This window comes from Sciurus vulgaris (genome assembly GCF_902686455.1).
Source record: "Sciurus vulgaris genome assembly, chromosome: 5".
NCBI lineage: Eukaryota > Metazoa > Chordata > Mammalia > Rodentia > Sciuridae > Sciurus > Sciurus vulgaris.
In genome coordinates this window covers 154,775,304-154,795,576 of record NC_136465.1, presented here as the reverse complement: position 1 = coordinate 154,795,576, position 20,273 = coordinate 154,775,304, and the positions used below count along the sequence as shown (strand labels likewise).

General features: G+C 36.8%; 2 protein-coding genes across 5 annotated transcripts in view; one reads left to right on the top strand and one right to left on the bottom strand.

Annotated features, from left to right (window-relative positions):
* CEP83 (centrosomal protein 83) overlaps positions 1 to 15,324 on the top strand; it is an 80,847-nt gene extending 65,523 nt beyond the window's left edge. For all 3 annotated transcript variants that reach the window (XM_079142824.1, XM_079142825.1, XM_079142823.1), the window contains 3 exons: positions 8,200 to 8,303; positions 13,468 to 13,657; positions 14,659 to 15,324. In XM_079142824.1, the coding sequence (XP_078998950.1) occupies positions 8,200 to 8,303; positions 13,468 to 13,657; positions 14,659 to 14,763 (399 nt within the window). In that variant the 3' untranslated portion in view covers positions 14,764 to 15,324. The remainder of the gene's footprint in view (positions 1 to 8,199; positions 8,304 to 13,467; positions 13,658 to 14,658) is intronic.
* A 535-nt stretch (positions 15,325 to 15,859) lies between these two features.
* The window catches only part of PLXNC1 (plexin C1), a 140,719-nt gene continuing 136,305 nt past the window's right edge, over positions 15,860 to 20,273 (bottom strand). Inside the window, exons 29-31 of one of the 2 annotated variants that reach the window (XM_079142820.1) lie at positions 19,605 to 19,745; positions 19,444 to 19,518; positions 15,860 to 18,333 (exon numbers count right to left, since the gene is read on the bottom strand). In XM_079142820.1, the coding sequence (XP_078998946.1) occupies positions 18,229 to 18,333; positions 19,444 to 19,518; positions 19,605 to 19,745 (321 nt within the window). In that variant the 3' untranslated portion in view covers positions 15,860 to 18,228. Of the gene's footprint in view, positions 18,334 to 18,841; positions 18,941 to 19,443; positions 19,519 to 19,604; positions 19,746 to 20,273 lie in introns of those variants that run through there. The other variant, XM_079142819.1, reaches the window with a different exon arrangement.

Below are 20,273 nucleotides of genomic sequence, written 5' to 3'. Positions count from 1 at the left end.
CCTTGCCCTTTTACCATGAAGGACCCACTGAGAAGGCACTGTCTTATGAGGAAGCACCTTGCCCCCACTAGATACCACCAGCACTTTCCAACCTTCAGAAACCTGAGAAACCGATTTCTATTATTTGTAAATTATCTTAGGTATTTTGTTACAGCAGCTTGAATGAACCCCATGACAATAAGTAGAATTGAACATTCTACTTGGTATTTTTAAAAATACCTCCATGAAGGCCTCAGAGAGATAACAAGTCCATGAAAGTTTAGGAGGCCAAGATCCCTAGTGGTAAAGAATCTAGAAAGGTGAGCAAGGCATTTGTGGTTGCTTTTCCTTTCGGGGAAATTCCCAATTCCAGAAGAGACAACTGGAAGCTGAGCAAAGCTTTGACAGCCTCACAGGGCTTGGGAAACAAAAGTTGGAGTTCAGATTTGGCCACAAAGCAGGAGGTCAGGTAAATCCACTAGTGCTTTGGATTGGAATCCTGAAGGAATTCACCCTTAGACTAAGGGTGAGCTGAAAATTACTTGGCCCTTGCAAGTACTGAAGCATAGCTTCAGATAATCTTGTTCTTTATAATTGGATTATTTATTAACAGTTTATACTGCTAACAGCCCTTGCTGCCTGCCCAAAACAAATAGGAATCTACTTTAAGGGAAAATAACACTGTAGGTTTGGAAAAATATTTCCTCAATTTTTTTTTTATGTATAAAACCCAGTTCTACAAAAAATAAGCAGACATAACCTAGAATAGCCCAAATCCAAAATATTGACTACAGCAAATACTGGTAGGGATGTAGAACATTAGGAACTCTCATTCTGGTGGGAATGCAAACTGGTACTGCCATGTTGGAAGACATTTTGGTAGTCTTATAAAGTTAAATGTGCTCTTACCATGTGATCCAGCAGTCACATTCCAAGGTATTTTCTCAAATGAGTTGAAAACCTAAATCCACACAAAAAAATTATACACAAATATTTATAACAGCTTTGAGAGTACTTGGAAACAACCAACATATCCTTTAGCAAATGAAGGAATAAAACTGGTACATCTATATAAGGTAATATTATCTAGCAGTAAAAAGAAAAAAAAAGCCATCAAGCCACTCAAAGACATGGAAGAAACGTAAATGTATTGCTAAATGAAAGAAACTAGTCCAAAAAAGACTATATGCTGCAATTTCAACTGTATGGCATTCTGGATAAGATAAAACTATGGAGATAATAAAAAGATCAGTGCTTACTGGGGATTGGGAGTGGAAGAGAAGGTGAATAGGCAGAGCCCTGGAATTTTTAGGGTTGTGTGATACTATAATGGGGCATAGGATATTGTGCATTTGGCAAGACCTATAGACCTATACAACACAAAGAATGAACACTAATGCAAACTATAGGTATAGTTTTGTCAATATTGGCTCATGAGTTTAACAGATTTATAACATTTCAAAATGTTAATAGTAGAAATAGGGTGAGGAAGAAAATATATGGAAGTTCGCTGCTTTGTTTAGTTTTTCTGTAACCTGGAACTGCTCTAAGAAATAAATTTATTAATTAAAAACAACAACAACAAAATAGGTACATGAGGAAATAACATCAAAAACCAAAAGAATAGCCAATATAAATGGACCCCCACAGGGAATACAGGTAATGGAGTATTCAGATGCAGACTTTAACCATGTAGTACTTGCTTAGAAATAACAGCTTGGGAATTATACCAGAAAACTGGGAAAGAGCCAGGCACAATGGTGCATGTCTGTAATTCCCAGTGATTTGGGAGGCTGAGACGGAAGATCGCAAGTTCAAGGCCAGCCTCAGCAACTTAGTGAGACACTCCCTCAAAAAACTTAAAAAGGGCTGGGATATGGCTTAGTGATAAAGTGCCCCTGAGTAAGATACCCAGTACCAAAAAAGAAAGAAAACAGGACAACATTAACAAAGGCAAGTTTAGAACAACAACAACAACAAAAAAGGCACAATAATTGAATTATTAATTCTATGGATAGTATTAGATTTAACAACAGGTATCATTAGCATCTTCAAAATATAAGAAGAAAATCAGTGAAAGAGACACCAGATATGAGAAATTGGAAATGTAAGAGTTGGTTTTTGAAAAGATTGATGAAACTGATAAAGTCTTAACAAAACTGGTTCTCTTCAAACAACCCATAAGATAGATTAGAGAGATAAATACAGATGACTGGCATTAATGAAAAGGGAGATACTGCTACATATCTTATAAGTATTAAAATCAAACCATATTATAAAATAATTGTACTGATTATGCAGTTTTGATGAATACAATCCTTGAAGAACATTGTAATAAAGCTAATATAAGAAGAATTAGAAAATCCAAAGAGTCTTATATCTATGAAAGAGGTAAAATCCTTAATTAAAAACCTTCTACAAAGAAAATACATTATGTGGGCTGGAGTTGTAGCTCAGTGGTAGAGCACTTGCCTGACGTGTGTGAGGCACTGGGTTCAATTCTCAGCACCACATATAAATAAATAAAGGCCTATCAACAACTAAAGAAATATTAAAAAAATACATCATGTGACTTAAGGAAGAAATACCAATATTAAGAACTCTCCCAGATAATAGAAAAGTAGGAAAAACATCCCCACATATTTTTTGAGGGACAGATGTAATACAGTAGTAAGAAAACTTACATCATAAATGTAGATGTAAAAATTTAAATATTAGAAAATTGAATCCAGCAATACATTTATTTATTTATTTATTTATTATTGTAAACAAATGGGATACATGTCGTTTCTCTGTTTGTACATGGAGTAAAGGCGTACCATTTGTGTAATCATAAATTTACATAGGGTAATGTTGTTTGATTCATTGTTATTTTTTTCCTTCCCCCCACCCCTCCCACCCCTCTTTTCCTTCTATACAGTCCTTCCTTCCTCCATTCTTGCCCCCCTCCCTAACCCTAACTAACCCTAACACTAACCCCTCCCATCCCCCATTATGTGTCATCATCCACTTATCAGCGAGATCATTCGTCCTTTGGTTTTTCGAGATTGGCTTATCTCACTTAACATGATATTCTCCAATTTCATCCATTTGCCTGCAAATGCCATAATTTTATCATTCTTTATGGCTGAGTAATATTCCATTGTGTGTGTGTGTGTGTGTGTGTGTGTGTGTGTGTGTGTATATATATACACACACCACAGTTTCTTTATCCATTCATCAATTGAAGGGCATCTAGGTTGGTTCCACAATCTGGCTATTGTGAATTGAGCAGCTGTGAACATTGATGTGCCTGTATCTCTGTAGTATGCTGATTTCAAGTCCTTTGGGTATAGGCCGAGGAGTGGGATAGCTGGTTCAAATGGTGGTTCCATTCCAAGCTTTCTGAGAAATCTCCACACTGCTTTCCAGAGTGGCTGCACTAATTTGCAGCCCCACCAGCAATGTATGAGTGTACCTTTCTCCCCACATCCTCTCCAACACCTGTTGTTGCTTGTATTCTTGATAAACGCTATTCTAATTGGGGTGAGATGGAATCTTAGGGTGGTTTTGATTTGCATTTTTCTTATTACTAGAGATGTTGAACATTTTTTCATATGTTTGTTGATTGCTTGTAGATCTTCTTCTGTGAAGTGTCTATTCATTTCCTTAGCCCATTTGTCGACTGGGTTATTTGCATTCTTGGTGTAGAGTTTTTTGAGTTCTTTATAGATTCTGGAGATTAGTGCTCTATCTGAAGTATGATTGGCAAAGATTTTCTCCCACTCTGTAGGCTTTCTTCGTATTGCTGATAATTTCCTTTGCTGAGAGAAAGCTTTTTAGTTTGAATCTATCCCAGTTATTGATTCTTGCTTTTATTTCTTGTGCTACGGGAGTCCTGTTAAGGAAGTCTGATCCTAAGCTGACATGTTGAAGATCTGGACCTACTTTTTCTTCTATAAGATGCAGGTCTCTGGTCTGATTCCGAGGTCCTTGATCCATTTTGAGTTTGTTTTTGTTCATGGTGAGAGAGATGGGTTTAGTTTCATTCTGTTGCATATGGATTTCCAATTCTCCCAGCACCATTTGTTGAAGAGGCTATCTTTTCTCCACCAATACATTTAAATTATGATAAATCATAACATCTAGGGTTTGTTTCAGAAATAAAGGTGGCTTAACATGTAAGATCAGAGTAATTCAACACCCTAACAGAAAAAGGAAAGCTATTGTGATCATCTTAATAAATACAGAAAAGTAATTTCACAGAATTAACACTCATGATAAAAATGTTTATCAAATTAGAAATAGAAAGGAATTTTCAGTCTGATAAATGGTTATCTACAAAAATCATGCAGCTAATATACCATATTTACTGACTAAATATTGAATGCTTTCCTCTATTCACCCAAGTCAGGGAACAAGACAAGCAAGTGTGTTATCACCATGTTGTTCACTATTTTATTGGAGGTTCTACTTAGTGTAATGAAGCAAGGGTGGGGGAAAAAAGTCGCTGGATACAAGATCAAGTAACATCAGTTATCTTTACATACTTAACAATTACAAAATAATATTTTAAGTGGGATGCAGTGACGCACACATGTAATCCCAGCAACTTGGTAGACCGAGGCAGGAGGACTGCAGTTTGAAGCCAGTCTCAGCAATGTTAGCAAGTTCCTGTCTCAAAATAAAAAACAAAAAGTACCAGAAATGTAGCTCAGTGGTAAAGCATCCCTGGTTTCAGTTCCCAGTACCAAAAAAAGAAAATGAAAATAACATTTAAATGCCATTCACGATAAGATAAAATCCATACCCAGAAGCAAATACCTAAGAACAAATCTAAGATGGATGTATCAAGCTTATATATTGAAAAATACAGATATTGCTTTGAAAAATTAAAGAATGCTTAAAGAAGAAAACTATACCATGTTCGTGAGTTGGAAGAGTCAATATTATTATTAAGATGTTCTTGGTTGGGGTTGTGGCTCGGTGGTAGAGAGCTTGCCTAGCATGTGTGAGGCACTGGGTTAGATTCTCAGCACCACATATAAATAAATGAATTAAATGAAAGTTCCATCAACATCTAAAAAATTAAAAAAAAAACATGTTCTTGCCAAATTTGTCTATAAATTAAATGAATCCTAGTCAAAATTGCATCAGGTCTCTGTTGAAATTAGAAAGTAGATTCTAAAATTTACAGAAGAATATGAAAGAGAATATCCAAGGTAATCTTGAAGGATAGTAAGGCTGGAGGACTTACCACAGGATGTTAACACTTACAAACTACAATCATTCAAACAATGTGGTATTGGCATAAGTGTAGGTAAGTGACATATAGAAAAGAATAGAGTCTAGAAATAGACAAGTATATGGACATTTCCATTTTAGTAGGAAATGGATAAGAATCTTTTAAGTAAAGGGTAGTGTATCAATTGATTATCCTTAACCTATTGATACAACATAAATAAAAATGAACCAGAGACCTAAATGTGAAAGGTAAAAACAAAGCGTTTAGAAGAAAACTTGGGAAAAAAATCATAGGCTCTTGAGATAAGTAAAGAGTTAAATAGGATACAAAAAACACTAATTATAAAAGATATGATGGAGAATTTGGATTTTATTAAAATTAAGAACTGCTTTTTATCAAAAGACACCTTTTCTTTCTCTGTCCGTGTTATGATTTAGATGTGGGGTATCCCAAAAAACTTACATGTGAGACAATGCAGGAAGGTTCAGAGGCAAAACGATTGGTTTGTAAGAGTCTTAAACCGATCAGAGATTTAATCCTTGATGGGATTAATTGAAGTGGTAGGGTGTGACTGGAGGACATTGGAATTAGGGCGTGGCTTTGGGGCATGTAAGTTTTATCTCGGGAGTGGAGACTCACTCTCTCTGCCTCTCTCAACGGGGTGTGAGCTGCTTCTCTCTGCTACACTCTTGCACCTTGATGTTCTGCCTCACCCTGAGCCCCAAGGAATGGAGCCAGCCATCTGTGGGCTAAGACCTCTGAAACTCAAATAAACCTTTCCTCTTCTATAATTGTGCTGGTCAGATCATTTAGTCACAACAGTAAAAAAGCTGACTAGAACAGTCCCCCAACCCCACCCCAGGCCTGCCTGGGCAGCTGGACCTGTCCCCTGGACCTCAAAGGATACTTTTGGGAAAGATACTACCACTACAGTTTTGGAGAAGGTCAGTCTATCTACAAAGGGTTCATATCCTGAATATATAAAGAACTCCTACAAATCCATAAGAAACAGTTTATTCAAAGTTTTCTTTAAATGTGCAAAAGATCAGGATGGGCACTTCACAAAAAAACATGTATCCAGATGACCAGTATACATAAGAAAAGGTACTGAACATCCTTAGTGGTCAGGAAAATGCAAATTAAAAATACTATCCTTAGTGGTCAGGAAAATGCAAATTAAAAATACAATAAATTAGTACCATACTCTGCCAGAAGAGCTAAAATTTAAAGAACTGACTGACCATACCAAGTAGCCTAGCATGTAGAACAACTGGATAGCTTACTGTTGGGCATGCAATTGGTAAAACCACTTTAGAAAACTGTCAGTATGTACTAAGGCTGAAATATATTGATTGTGACTTAGTCCTAGATATTGACTCAAGAGAATGAGTACATATGCCGACCAAAAACATGTTCAGGAATGTTCATAAAAACTTTATTCATAATATCCCCAAATTGGAAATGATTCAAATTTTCATCAACAGGAAGATGGATGAAATGTGGTACATTTGTACAGTGGATGACAATAATGAGAAAGAACTACTGTGGTATACAACAAATTAACATAACATGACTTAATCATAAATAAAATGTTGAGAAAAATTCCTGATGCAAGAGTATATGCCGTGTGATTTCTGTATGGATGGGTGGATGGATAGAGAGATGAACACCTTAATTACTCATGCCTACACAAGTAAATACTTATGGTCATAAAGATAGAAGAGTAGATCCTTTGCCCCAGGGTAAATGGGAGGAGTATGAGGAGGCCTTTGGGAGTACTGGAGGGTGTGGAGGAGTGGGAAGAATGAGAAGGAATGCCCATAGCAGAATTACTTGTGATAATCCCAACTGGAAATGATCTAGCTGACCCTTAGTAGTGGATTGGGGGTGAATATAATGAATTCTGTAATGGCCTTATGTGGTGGCTTACGGTATTAACATGAATAATATAATATCAGTCAATATTATATTATTGAGTCACTTGGAAAAGAATGCACTCTATGACTTCATATGAGGTTCAAAAATAGGCAAAGCTAAATTATCACTTTGGCAATACATTAATTGTTTACCTTTTCAGAGGATGGTGTTGGTAGTGGTTAGACCCCAGGGGAAAAAGTAGGATACTTGTGTCATGGCATTGCTCTTGACAAGTAAGGTAATCATACCAGCATTTAATTTATGGTTTTTCACTGAATTTTACATTGGTCATCTTTGGATTTTTCTATAAACTTTGTTATATTTGAGAAAGCAAATATTTAAAAGGTTTGCAGCTACTAAGTGAGTTCCAACATTATACTCATCTTTTTATTAAAAAAAAAAAAAAAAACCTATTTATAAAAACTGAAAAGTAATGTTACTTTTGTTCATATACTTCTTTGGTCTTATACCCACTTTTCCATATCATTTAATGAAATTGTGCAATGTTTACAATTAGAAACTTCACTTAGTGTATTGTAAAGTTAATTTTTCCCTTTTAATAATTATTTGGAACGGCAGACTTTTAAACTGAGATGGCATTTATATTCTATCTTGGCTTTCTAATCCTTTAATTTTCTGCTTTGGTAGTAATTTATCAGTTGCGAACATGCTTTTAATTTTCAGTTTTGTTTCAGTTCTTTTAAACAAGTCTTCTGGGACAATGAAGAGCTTGTGATTCTTTTGTAGAAGACAGGCAGATTCATTAGAAAAATTTGACTCCTTTTCTCTTTAGATTTTTTATTTGCAGCAATTTAGTTATTGATACCAATTTTCTGATTTGGTATTCGTAATAATTCTATTTGTCACATTGAGGAAGTGTGGTAGCAGTGTTGTTTATTATCTTTGCAATTTTCAGTAAGAACCATATCTGCTAATCTTTGTTCCCAGTGTTCACTGAAAACATTCATCTCTAAATGTAAAAGAAAAAAATTGGTATATAAAATACTCATTATGTAGTTTTCTTCAAATAGGAAATTATGTATTAACATACCTATTCATATTAATCTTCTCTATTTTAGAGAAAATCTCTTCATGAAAACAAATTGAAGAGATTGCAAGAGAAAGTAGAAGTCTTGGAGGCAAAGAAAGAAGAATTGGAGACAGAAAATCAGGTGTTAAATAGGTAATGTATTTGTATTACATGTAGTTTTTTTTTTTTTTTTAATTGTAAACAAATGGAGTACAACTTGTTTCTCTGGTTGTACATGAAGTAGAGGTGTACCATTTGTGTAATCATACATTTACATAGGGTAATGGTGTTTGATTCATTCTGTTATTTTTTCCTCCCCGCCACCCCTCTTTTCCCTCTATTCAGTTCTGCCTTCCTCCATTCTTGCCTCCCACCCACCCCCCATTGTGTATCATCATCCACTTATCAGCAAGATCATTCGTCCTTTGGTTTTTTGAGATTGGCTTATCTCACTTAGCATGATATTCTCCAATTTCATCTATTTGCCTGCAAATGCCATAATTATTATTCTTTATGGCTGAGTAATATTCCATTGTGTGTATGTATTTTTATATATATATATATATATATATAATCTATATATCACATTTCTTTATCCATTCATCACTTGAGGGGCATCTAGGTTGGTTTCACAATCTGGCTATTGTGAATTGAGCAGCTGTGAACATTGATGTGATCTCTGTAGTATGCTGATTTTAAGTCCTTTGGGTATAGGCCTAGGAATGGAATAGCTGGGTCAAATGGTGGTTCCATTCCAAGTTCTCTAAGGAATCTCCATACTGCTTTCCAGAGTGGCTGCACTAATTTGCTACCCCACCAGCAATGTATGAGTGTACTTTTCTCCCCACATCCTCGCCAACACCTACTGTTGCTTGTATTCTTGATAATCGCCATTCTAATTGGGGTGAGATGGAATCTTAGTGTAGTTTTGATTTGCATTTCTCTTATTACTAGAGATGTTGAACGTTTTTTCATATCTGTTGATTGCTTGTAGATCTTCTGTGAAGCGTCTGTTCATATCCTTAGCCCATTTGTTGGTTGGGTTATTTGTATTCTTCGTGTAGTTTTTTGAGTTCTTTATATATTCTGGAAATCAGTGCTCTATCTGAAGTACCAGTGGCAAAGATATTCTCCCACTCTGTAGGCTCTCTCTTCACATTGCTGATAGTATCCTTTGCTGAGAGAAACCTTATTATTGAGATGTGATTTGTTATGATTTGTATTCCCGGTCATTTGACTCATTTTTGTTTTTTGACACGACTTGGTTTCTCCTTTATTTGGCTATTCCTTTCAGGTAGTTCCTCCCTTTGCTGATTTACATCATTGTTTTTCATCTCTTCCTCATGGAATATTTTGCTGAGAATGTTCTGTAGTGCAGGCTTTCTTTTTGTAAATTCTTTTAGCTTTTGTTTATCGTGGAAGGATTTTATTTCATCATCAAATCTGAAGGTAAATTTTTCTGGGTATAAGATTCTTGGTTAGCATCTGTTTTCTTTCAGAGCTTGAAAAATGTTGTTCCAGGCCCTTCTAGCTTTTAGGGTCTGGGTTGAAAAATCTGCTGATATCCATATTGGTTTCCCACTGAATGTAATTTTATTCTTTTCTCTCGCAGCCTTTAAAATTCTGTCTTTATTTTGTATGATAGGTATTTTCATTATAATGTGCCTTGGTGTGATTCTGTTGTAATTTTGTATATTTGGAATCCTATAAGCCTCTTGTATTTGATTTTCCATTTCATTCTTCAGATTTGGGACATTTTCTGACATTATTTCATTGAATAGATTGTTCATTCCATTGGTTTATTTCTCTGAGCCTTCCTCAATCCCAGTAATTCTTAAATTTGTCCTTTTCATGATATCCATAGTTCTTGTAGATTCTATTCATGATTTCTTACCATCTTCTCTGTTTGGTCAACTTTGTTTTCAAGATTAAACATTTTGTCTTCAATGTCTGAGGTTTTGTGTTCCAGGTGTTCTATCCTATTGGTTATGCTTTCTATGGAGTTTTTAATTTGGTTTATTGTTTCCTTTATTTCAAGGATTTCTGTTTTTTTTTTTTTTTTTTTTTTTTTTTCAGTATCTCTAACTGTATTGAAATGATCTTTTGCTTCTCGAATTTGCTCTTTTAACTATTGATTGGTGCAATCACTTAAAGCCTGCGTTTGCTCTTTCATCTCATTGTTTGCTTCTCTGATCATTTTAATTATGTACATTCTGAACTCCCTTTCTGACATTTCTTCTGCCATTCTGTCTTTGGATTTTATTGATGTACCATCTAGGTTTGTTTGGGACATTTTCTTCCCTTGTTTTCTCATATTGCTCAGGTACCTTCCCCTCTAGTAGTGAAACTCTGAGGTATTGCAGATTTCCTCTGTCCCTGTAGATTTCCAATAACTCACCTCCTAGCCTTCAGTAGCCTGAAGTCTTGAAGGAACTTGATAATGTAGTGATCCACAAGGAAGCTGCCCCTCTAGGTTGGTGGCCTTCAGGTGGGGTATATTCCTTGTTAGTGGGCAGAGGCGCCTCCACTTGTTGATCGATGGTCAGCCAAAGGGGGACTAGACTGCGGGCTGGGGCACGGCTGGTCTGGGTCTTAGTCTGAGTCTCTGGTTCTACCACCTTGGTGGGAAACCTTTGCCTGACTGGGAAGACTCACCTGGTGGGAGAGTCTCGCTGGGCAGCTCTCCTCCGAGAAATTCCCTTTGATCTGGGAACTACCACCTGCGCCTGGAGCCTTGCCCTGCGAGTAAGTCTCCCACTTACTGCCTGTGGTCCGGGGCTGCCGCCTGGGTGGGGGGAGCCTAGCTCTGCATGAAAGCCTCTCACTGGGCAGCCCTCTGCGACTCTCCCAGCTGTCCAGGTTCACTGCTGCAGTGGGGGAGTCTCGCTGGGCAGCTCTTCTCCATGAAGTTCCCCGTGTTCCAGGACACGGAGCCTCACCCAGTGGGAGAGACTCACGCGGCGGCTGAGTTGGTCTCGAGTCCCTCAATACCTCCTCTTCTTGAACCCTGAGTTCTGGAGCAACATGAGACGCAGTCACCCTCTAGTCCACCGTCTTGGTCTCCCTCCATGTAGTTATTTTGATGTCATAGTACTTTGTTTCTGAGAACATACTTTGTTTTCTTTTAAAATATATATATTTAAAAGATATCTAAAACTATTTGATATCCACTAATGCATTATCTTATATTTCTCTTTCTGACTGATTTTTCCTTTAAACCAAAAAGTTTGAGTTTATGGTTGAGATTGACATAAAAGGTCAGTCACTGGCTTTAGTATATAGTAACTGGCTTTGCTATCTAGGAGTGGTGTGAGTTCTTACTGCTAATGCAGTTGTGGCTATCGTATAGTTCTGAAAATCATGGCTACAACTTTGAATCAAAGGTCAGTTTTGGTTTTCTGGCATGGAAAAATATTGCTGGGCTATCACTTCTGGTTTTATAGGCACATCTAAGCATAGCTAATAATCATCCTTAACATTTTTTGAGCAGAGAAGATTTGCCTTATTAGATTGGTGTTAGTGGTTTTATATTGATTTAGTATTGTATTAAATTCAAGAGAATAAGAAATGTTTTTCTGGATTCAGCTAAATAGTGGTAGTTTTCAGTACTTTTTTTATAATAGAAATTGCCTATAATATGATGTACACTAGTGTTCTTTGTTGTGATTCTTAACAAAATGTGAATCAGTCATCCCCCTCCACCATTGGTGTTTTTAAGAACACTCAAGAGGTTTCTAAATTGTGGATCATGACAATTATACAATACTTTGTTTCAAAGTAGGAAATCACTAAATTTACATTCCTACTTCCTTCATGACCACTAATATTGAAGTATTTCTAAATTTTATTTTGAGACAGGGTTTCATTAAGTTACTGAGACTGACCTTGAACCTATGATCTTCCTACCTCAGCCTCCCAAGTTGCTCAGATAATAGGAATGTGCCAATGTGCCTGGCTGATTCAGGACTTTGAATAATTTTGAAACTGAATTTGGTAACTGGTGTGATTCATGATAAGGATCGTCATGTCACAAAAGATGGTGATTTGTTTTATTTTCCCTTGTCATTTTTTTCTTAAAGTTAGGTAGCTTCACCTTTGTAATTACTATAGAAGATAGGAAGAAGCAGTATTTTTCCTACTCTTACATAGTCAACATGACACTGATACCAGATGTGTGGAGGTTTTCCCTTACACTAGTCAGGTAATTCTCCAGTGGACATCAGCTGGATGTCCTATAATTCAATTCTGACATTATCAGATTGAGTCCCCAATGGTTGACAGGTTGACTGTTCCCATTGCAGATGCCAATTACAAATCCCAGGTTGTGACCTATGCTTCTGATGGGCAGGCTATAGATTGAGATTCTTATGTCCCTCTTCTTGAGTTTGATTAATTTGATAGAGTAGTTCACAGGCCTTAGAAATGCTTTACTTACACTTACCAGTTTATTATAAAGGATATTACAAAGGATACAGATGAACAACCAGAAGGAAGAGGTATGGAGGAGATGCATGAGCTTCCATGCCCTGTGTAGCGGCACCAACCTCCAAACTCTGTTAGTTGGGTTATTTTATGGCAGCTTCTTATGTGGACATGATTGTTTACATTGTTGGTCATTTAAAGTCAAATTTTGTTGGTCAACCTTCAGCCTCTTTCTGAGGTGCAGGTGAGGTGAAACTGCAAGTTGCAGCTCTTTAACCAAGCCTTAATCTTTCTCTCGTGGCCTGCCTTTATTCTGAAGCTTTCTAGGGTCCCCCAGCTGCCAGTCATCTCATTATCATACAAAAGATGCTCTTTTCACTCCCAGGATTCCAAGGGTTTTAAGGAGCTGTGTACCAGGACCCAGGGACAAACAATACTTTTTGTTGTTGTTATATCATGATATCACACCTGCATTTAAAAAAATAGGTTGAACTATATGTAATTCTTTATATTTGACCATATTTCACCTAAAAGATGCCAATTTCATAAGATTTAACCCTTCCATACTGTGAATATTTTTGTGGTTTAAAGAATCTCCTTTTAGTTTCATGATTGATGGGTAGAAGGGGATGGGGGAGACTGTGGAAATGAAAGTAAAAGTCTCAAACTATTTTAAATCTTTGATTAATTGGCAAATAAAATCTTAAAATTAGTGCTAGTAACCATATATGATTAAGATGTCATGTTTACGTTTCTAGGTAAGTAGATTTTTATATAGTATACAGATATATCATAGTTTACAAATCCTCCTTTTCTAGTTTATGTTATGAATCATACAATTTTTCAATAGCGTATAACTATTAAAGAACAAACACTTTCTTTTGTCCTTTTTAAGACAAAATGTTCCATTTGAAGAATATACAAGGCTTCAGAAAAGACTAAAGGATATACAGAGACGACATAATGAATTTCGAAGTCTAATTTTGGTTCCTAACATGCCTCCAACAGCATCTGTCAATCCTGTTAGCATGCAGTCATCAGCCATGGTTCCAGGCATGGAACTGTCCTTTCCTCCACATATGCAGGTATGAGCATTTATTTTAGGAGAAGGGAAGTCAAACATGTCTATAAGTCTGTGTAAACAGAGATTAAACTCAAATTGTAAATGTGATCTTAGTCACAAAAATGGCATACCCATTTAAGGCCAGCATTAACTTTTTTTCTTTCATTTATCATAGAAATGTGCTGAAAAGTAGATTTGAATGTATTCCATTCCTTTAAAGTGATGGTGCTGGGAGTAAAATCTCCTATTGAGCAATAGCCAAGCAACTTGATTAATGAGTCTTTGAGTAGGCTAGAGTTTATAGCTTATTCCTACACCACTAGTGAGCATTTACTAATGCAGTTCACTCTGCATCTTACCTACCTTTTAACATGAATGAAAATCTTTGAGGCAGGTATTATTATTCCCAATTCATAGATGAAGAACCCAAGTCATAGAAGTGGAGTTACTTGCCTAAGGTCATAGCTTAATGCCTGTTAAATTTTAAACCTAAATCCTGTGATTCCAAATCTGGACTCCTTTTGTTGTATCAGGCCCCTGAGATATTGAAGGAATCAAATTGATTGGATGGTTTTCAGAAGATGGATATTTAATAAGTAATTATGGTTTATAATGTTAAAGTGTGGAAAATTTTAGCTACTGAACTGAATCTCAGACCAAGTGCTTTGTTTGTAATAAACAGCTGTTAAAACCAGTCTTGTTTGAAAGTTGCCATGTAAGTATACCTGGCCCTTAGTATTTCTAATTTACTCCCTGGTGAATTTTACACCTAGGGAAGAATAGTCTGGATTTTGCTTAAGGGTAGAGCCTGAGGCAGGAGAGAAACAGTAGTTAGTATAGTGCTTCACCCATGGTAGTCTGTTTTTAGACGGCTAATGTGGACATCGTTGCCCTGCCAGGTTGTTGCAGGCCTATGTAAAAGAGACAGGAAAGGGTACTACCCAGCTGTGACTATTTTCTAGGTGGTTGTTTTTTTTTTCCCTGACCGTTTCTTTCACTGTGCTTTCCTACATCATTTTTAAGGAGGAACAGCATCAAAGGGAACTCTCTCTACTTCGCAAAAGACTGGAAGAACTAGAAACAACACAAAGAAAACAACTAGAGGAACTTGGATCTCCTGGGGAATGATGTTCTTGGATAAAAGGCAGATCAAAGGGATGAAAGAAAGAGACTCAATAAAGCATGCAGTTTTAACATATGTGGCATTGATATACTTTATTACTGTTTGCCAAAATACTTGAAATGTGCCTCTAGAAAAGATACCAGCTACATGCTGCATTGCACAATATTCAGATTTTCCAATTATACTGATGACAAGTAAAGCATTAAAAGAAAGTTTCAGAGATACTTACAATATATAATATCTGAATATAAAAATAAATAATAAACAGGGAATCAAGTTTTTAAATTTTTACTTTTGAATTTTTTTTGGAATTTTGCCTGAAATGTGTCCATCTTGAACTCTTTTTCCTCATCTCTGAGGTGCTTGACAATAAGAAGTAAGCTGCTTTACTATATACAAGAGTTGTAAACCTCTAGTTTTGGGGAAAAAGATGACAATTTAAAGGTACAGTCTGAAAAAAATCTTAAATGTATCTAAAGATATATGTTAATTGCAAAAGGCTACCTTTTCTAAAAGCCATGTACACATAATTTATTAAAGAGCTTAATAAATATTTTTCTACCTAACTATATTGTTTTGTGTTTAATTTTTTGATCTTAGAGTGTACGTTTAGCAATTTGGAAGACTTCACTGATTTTGGCTTTGTTGAGTTGGAATCAGTAATTAAATCCTATCGCTGTTTTAAGGGGTTGTTGATCACATAATTTGAACCTAGTGGGGTCCCTCTAGAAATAGTTATTTAACTTTGTTTCCCATTATTTTGGATCAAATCAATTATGTTTTATTTCTGTTTTCCTAATATGCCATTATTTACCTTGTTTTTCACTCTGCATCTTTTGGAAGTTTTCTTATGTAATATCTTTTCAAGGAATTCTGAAATTAATTCACATCAAGACAAAGCTCAAATCTTCCAAACTAAATAGAGTGTTCATTATTGAGAAGTCTTCACAGTCAATATCCAAGATGATATTGGAGGACAGGAATGTAACTGAGCAACCCTTAGCATCATTTAGCAAGAAACTTAAGTTTACCTGTAAGTAGAAAATGGGGGGGGGGGGGGGGGGGGCGGGGGCGGGGAAAGAAAACTAAAACAGTACATGATTACATCAAAATGTTTATTTTTGGATATAGACATTTAAAACATTCATCTCCAAGAACAGCTTCAATCAGGTATACAATAAGAAATAGACTTTAAATCCTAATATGGAAAAGGTAACAGAATTAATTTTTAAATGCTGCTGTAGACACTAGTGTTAGAAAAAAAAAGTTTATAAATGAATTGTTTTGCACCAAAAAATATGCAAAGAAACTTAAAAATATTGTTTGCCATTTGTTTCTCTAGTTGCTGTTTAATGTAGACCCAGTGACTGATTGTCTTCAGCACACATCTAATTTGGCCATTTACTGCATTTGGCTAATGTGATCCAAAATGTGATCTAGATAGTGCTTTTCACTGGTGGATTGACAAACACGCTACATACATTAGTGAATCTTCACACCACCTCAGTGAGGTAGGTTAGAAATATTATACAGAAATTGAGGCACAAAGAGGTAAGTGACTTGCCCAAAGTTCCTAACAGCACAGTACCTGGAAGAGGAGGTAACTCTCCACACAGGACTCGTGTGCCAGAGCTGGACAGGGACACCCTCACGTAGCATTTAGTAAGTACTTAGATAAATAAAGCTGTCGCTGATCCTTTAAGTTTTCTGTACCCTAAAGAAGGGAAGTCTTTTGGGCAACTCTCCTACCCTTGGCTCTCAACTCTTACAGTTCTCTGATGAACGCCTTCACCTCTTTGAAGACTGTAGCAGCTTTGGATGGGGACCAGACCTCTCACCTTTAGACCTACAAGTAACCTATTTGGTAGTATTTTTGAGATGCGTCCATTGGACAGACAATGGTCAAAAGTGACAGGATTGGGAAGGTGTGTATCAGGGCAGTAACTGCGTATTTCTCTTAACTGTTGGGTGAGGTATCACCTCTCTCACACTTTACCAGATATTAAGGAGCGAAAATGAATTGCATTTACCTAAGACAAATTCACATTTCAGTCCTGATGTTCCATACAGTGTTGGTAAATGGTTTTAAGGAATGTGTGATCAGTGGTTTGCTACTTGATAAAATTTCTATCCTAGATTGGGGATTAGAGCACCAAGGGTAAAAGGTGCCTGCCACAAGAAAAGCTTGACAGTTGCCAATTAACACTTTTTACTTCTGGTTTAATAGAAGGAAAACACAGTGGTATTAAAATTGGTCATGAGCAGCAAAAATTCAGGAATAAAAAACTCAGCAATAAAAAGACTACAGTATAACTGGAAAGGGAATTATTTAAAAAGAAAGGCATGAATAAAATGGGGTATTTTAAATTCTTTCTCCTGTAAGGAATACTTTCAAAAAGTACATAGTAAGACTAAGATACCAAGTTGTATACTAATATTTTTCAGGCCTGGGGCCTCAAATATATATATTTATATATAATACTCCAGTGTGAACAACAATCTGATGAAATGCAGAATGTATCTTTTTTTTTTTAATCACACACAAGTATTTATAACCACAGGGTTCACCAGAAATCTAAAGCAAGGAGACACTAGTATAGAAATGTAGGATTAGAGGAGTGACTTACACTTCCACAGATAGTTCTGATCAAGGTTTTTCAACAGAAATAAACAAATTTTTCTTTATATAATACCCAACATGACCACTATCAAATACATTTAGTATGAAAAGATAAATTAAAAAAGGAACATACATTAGGACACAGTGGGTAAAATGCCATTGCATTTCAGTAAAGCCCACTCACTCTCCTTGCTTTAGAGCTCCTTGATGCAATGGAGGTGAGTTCGGTGGAGTGCAGTTGGTGACCGCTGAAAAACACGAGCCCTTTCAACAATGTTGCAACACTGTTAGTTTTTGGTTTAAACACACACACACACTCACAAATGCTAAGTGTACACACTACCAAATTCTGCGGTCAGCTTTTCCAAGAACTACTAGGGAAAGTTTCAATGCTGCAAATCCTCGAGGTTGCCCTAACACCCCCACCTTGTTTCCAAATGACTCATTTCACATTTTGAGTATCCCTTTTCTGCAGAGGTGCAGTGTAGTCACAAGTGCTACATAGCTGTAGTTTCCAACAAAACCACTTAGATAACATTGTGCTTAAGTGGAGACTGTAATTACAATACTGACACTTGCTTACTGGCCCTGTATTCTCTGTAAACAAGGAGGCTGTTTGCAACAACCACTTCAACTCTATTTACAGAAGGGTTCCCACGGTATACACAGGCACAGTGGTTGATACGCTTTCTAAAAGCTGTGCATGTGCCTTGGTCTCTTGAAAAGACAGTGCTCAAAGTGGAACCCATGTGCAAACTTAAAAATTTAACGACACAGAGTAGCTCAAGCAGCCATTTTGCTCCCAAGTCGTCTGAAGAACTTTGCCAGGTTAAGCCAGGCCCCAGAGTGCTTACATCCACTTGCATTTCTTCTTTTCATCAAATAAGACTTTTACATGCAAGAGTTGTTTCTGAGCTTCTTCCAGCCCTCGTTCTCTTTCTAGTTTATTTAGAATCTGTTGACAATTAGAACAGTTATTTTAGATATTGTGGTTTTAGCATTACAATTCCTTTTTTTTTTTTTTTTTGCATTCCTGATGCCGTGAGTGGTAAAATCTGTATGAAACAGATGCCAGCATTTTCTTCGATCATTTACATACTCACTTTGCAAGTTGTTTTGCTAAGTCATTATCACAGGATCAACAACACTTTGGCTTAAAATAGAAGCCCACAAGAAAATACCAACTATTTGCTTACAAATATGGGGCCAGACTTCCCAGGCCCTACTTTATGCATTATATCACAGCCATTCCAAGCACAGCAAGCATTCCTGGGCAGCCAACATGCAGGCAAATATTTCTCCTTCAATGCAGCAGGCAGGGGCATCCTAGTCTGAGAGGAAAACTTCCCTCCCTTACCTCCCGTCCTGGGCAGCCTAGTCCCTCCTCTCCCCACCCCAGTGCGCCCCTTCTCACCCCTAACCCCTGGAAAGAGAGGGATGCTTATCATGTTTAAGGAACTCATTGCCTCTACCCTACCTTAGCGCTTCACTTGATCTTCAAGTAGCAAATGGAATTGGTGAGCTATTCTCACCAGTGACATGGATAGCCTGTCCCAGCATGACTGAGTGGGGGGAATCAGGGAAGGGGGAATTAACATTTATTTGGAAACAATGCATCCAGATTAAGGAGAATTAATCAAAGGAGAATTGAAATAGTTGCTTAAGTTAGAAATATGTCATAATTTCCTATAACTATTGAATACAGAATCTAGGCGAGTTAATAGGCTTAGCTTTCATTTTTAGCAGACTACAATCAAGCATAAGCTGGCCCCATTTAACAGGGCCACCACTTACTCATTAAAGTTAACTTGAGTCATTGTGGCTGTAGGCCCCATGAACTCAAATGTAAATTCAGGCTGGTCCAAAGGCGGGCAGCATGATCAACTATCAGAGGGACAGCCGTGTGCAGGGTCTGGCTCGGTGCCAGGATCCCCCATCTCAGGCAGGCTTTCTGGCCTCCCTTTCTGGCTGTTTGGGATGCCAGAACTGTCCTGAGACCCACAGATGCTATAATCAATCCTTGTGGCTGAGTCATAGCTTAAAAAGATGTGAAATACAATCTTACCTCATCAAAATATTTTACGATGTATTTGTAGATTTCTGTCAAGGCCACTTCTTCATTAAATTCATTTTCGTGTTTCTAGAACAAAGAAAGGCCTGTTGAGAGACTCAAATTCGTTTTTAAAAAGAGTAACCAAATGCAAGCTTATTTCTGCTGAATGCTACCTTAGATTCCTGAGTTAAGAATTCTTCCATTTCTAAAGATGACAATGGAGGTAAATCCCTGATTGCTTTGTAATAAGATTTTACTTCCTCTTTGTAGGTCGGGATATCCTTGGCATAGAGAAGTTTATTAGTTGGTGCTTCCTGCAAAAAAGAATTCACCACCAAAAGAGTAAAAAACATGGGGAATTTGTAACAATAGTACAGAGTAGCTGAATCCCCGCCACCAACCAGTATTACACCTGCTAACAAGGCTTCATGCAGGAGGCCTCAATAAATGTTGACTGAGTGACTGACTGCCATCTAGATAGTTCTGGTGAGTCACTGTTATTTTCAGGCGTATTAAATGCTAATATATTCTGCCTTCCTCTCATAAAAGAACTAAAATTATTATTTTTGCATGATTTTGAGTTACTGTAACAATGGAACTTATTTCAATCATAGTTCATTACAAATGGTGGTAAAAAGCCTGAATTAAAAACATTTGCTCTCATCCTCACCCACCAGTGAATTTTGGCATTTATAAAAGACTTGATTGTAGGTCTGATTGAGCCCTTTATATAACTCTGAAGCTGGTAAGTAATTGGCAGTGGCAGATTTTCCAGCCTGTCCCTCTTATTTCATTAGGTTATAAAGATCTTCCAATTCCCTCAAGAAAGTGCATGGTTATTG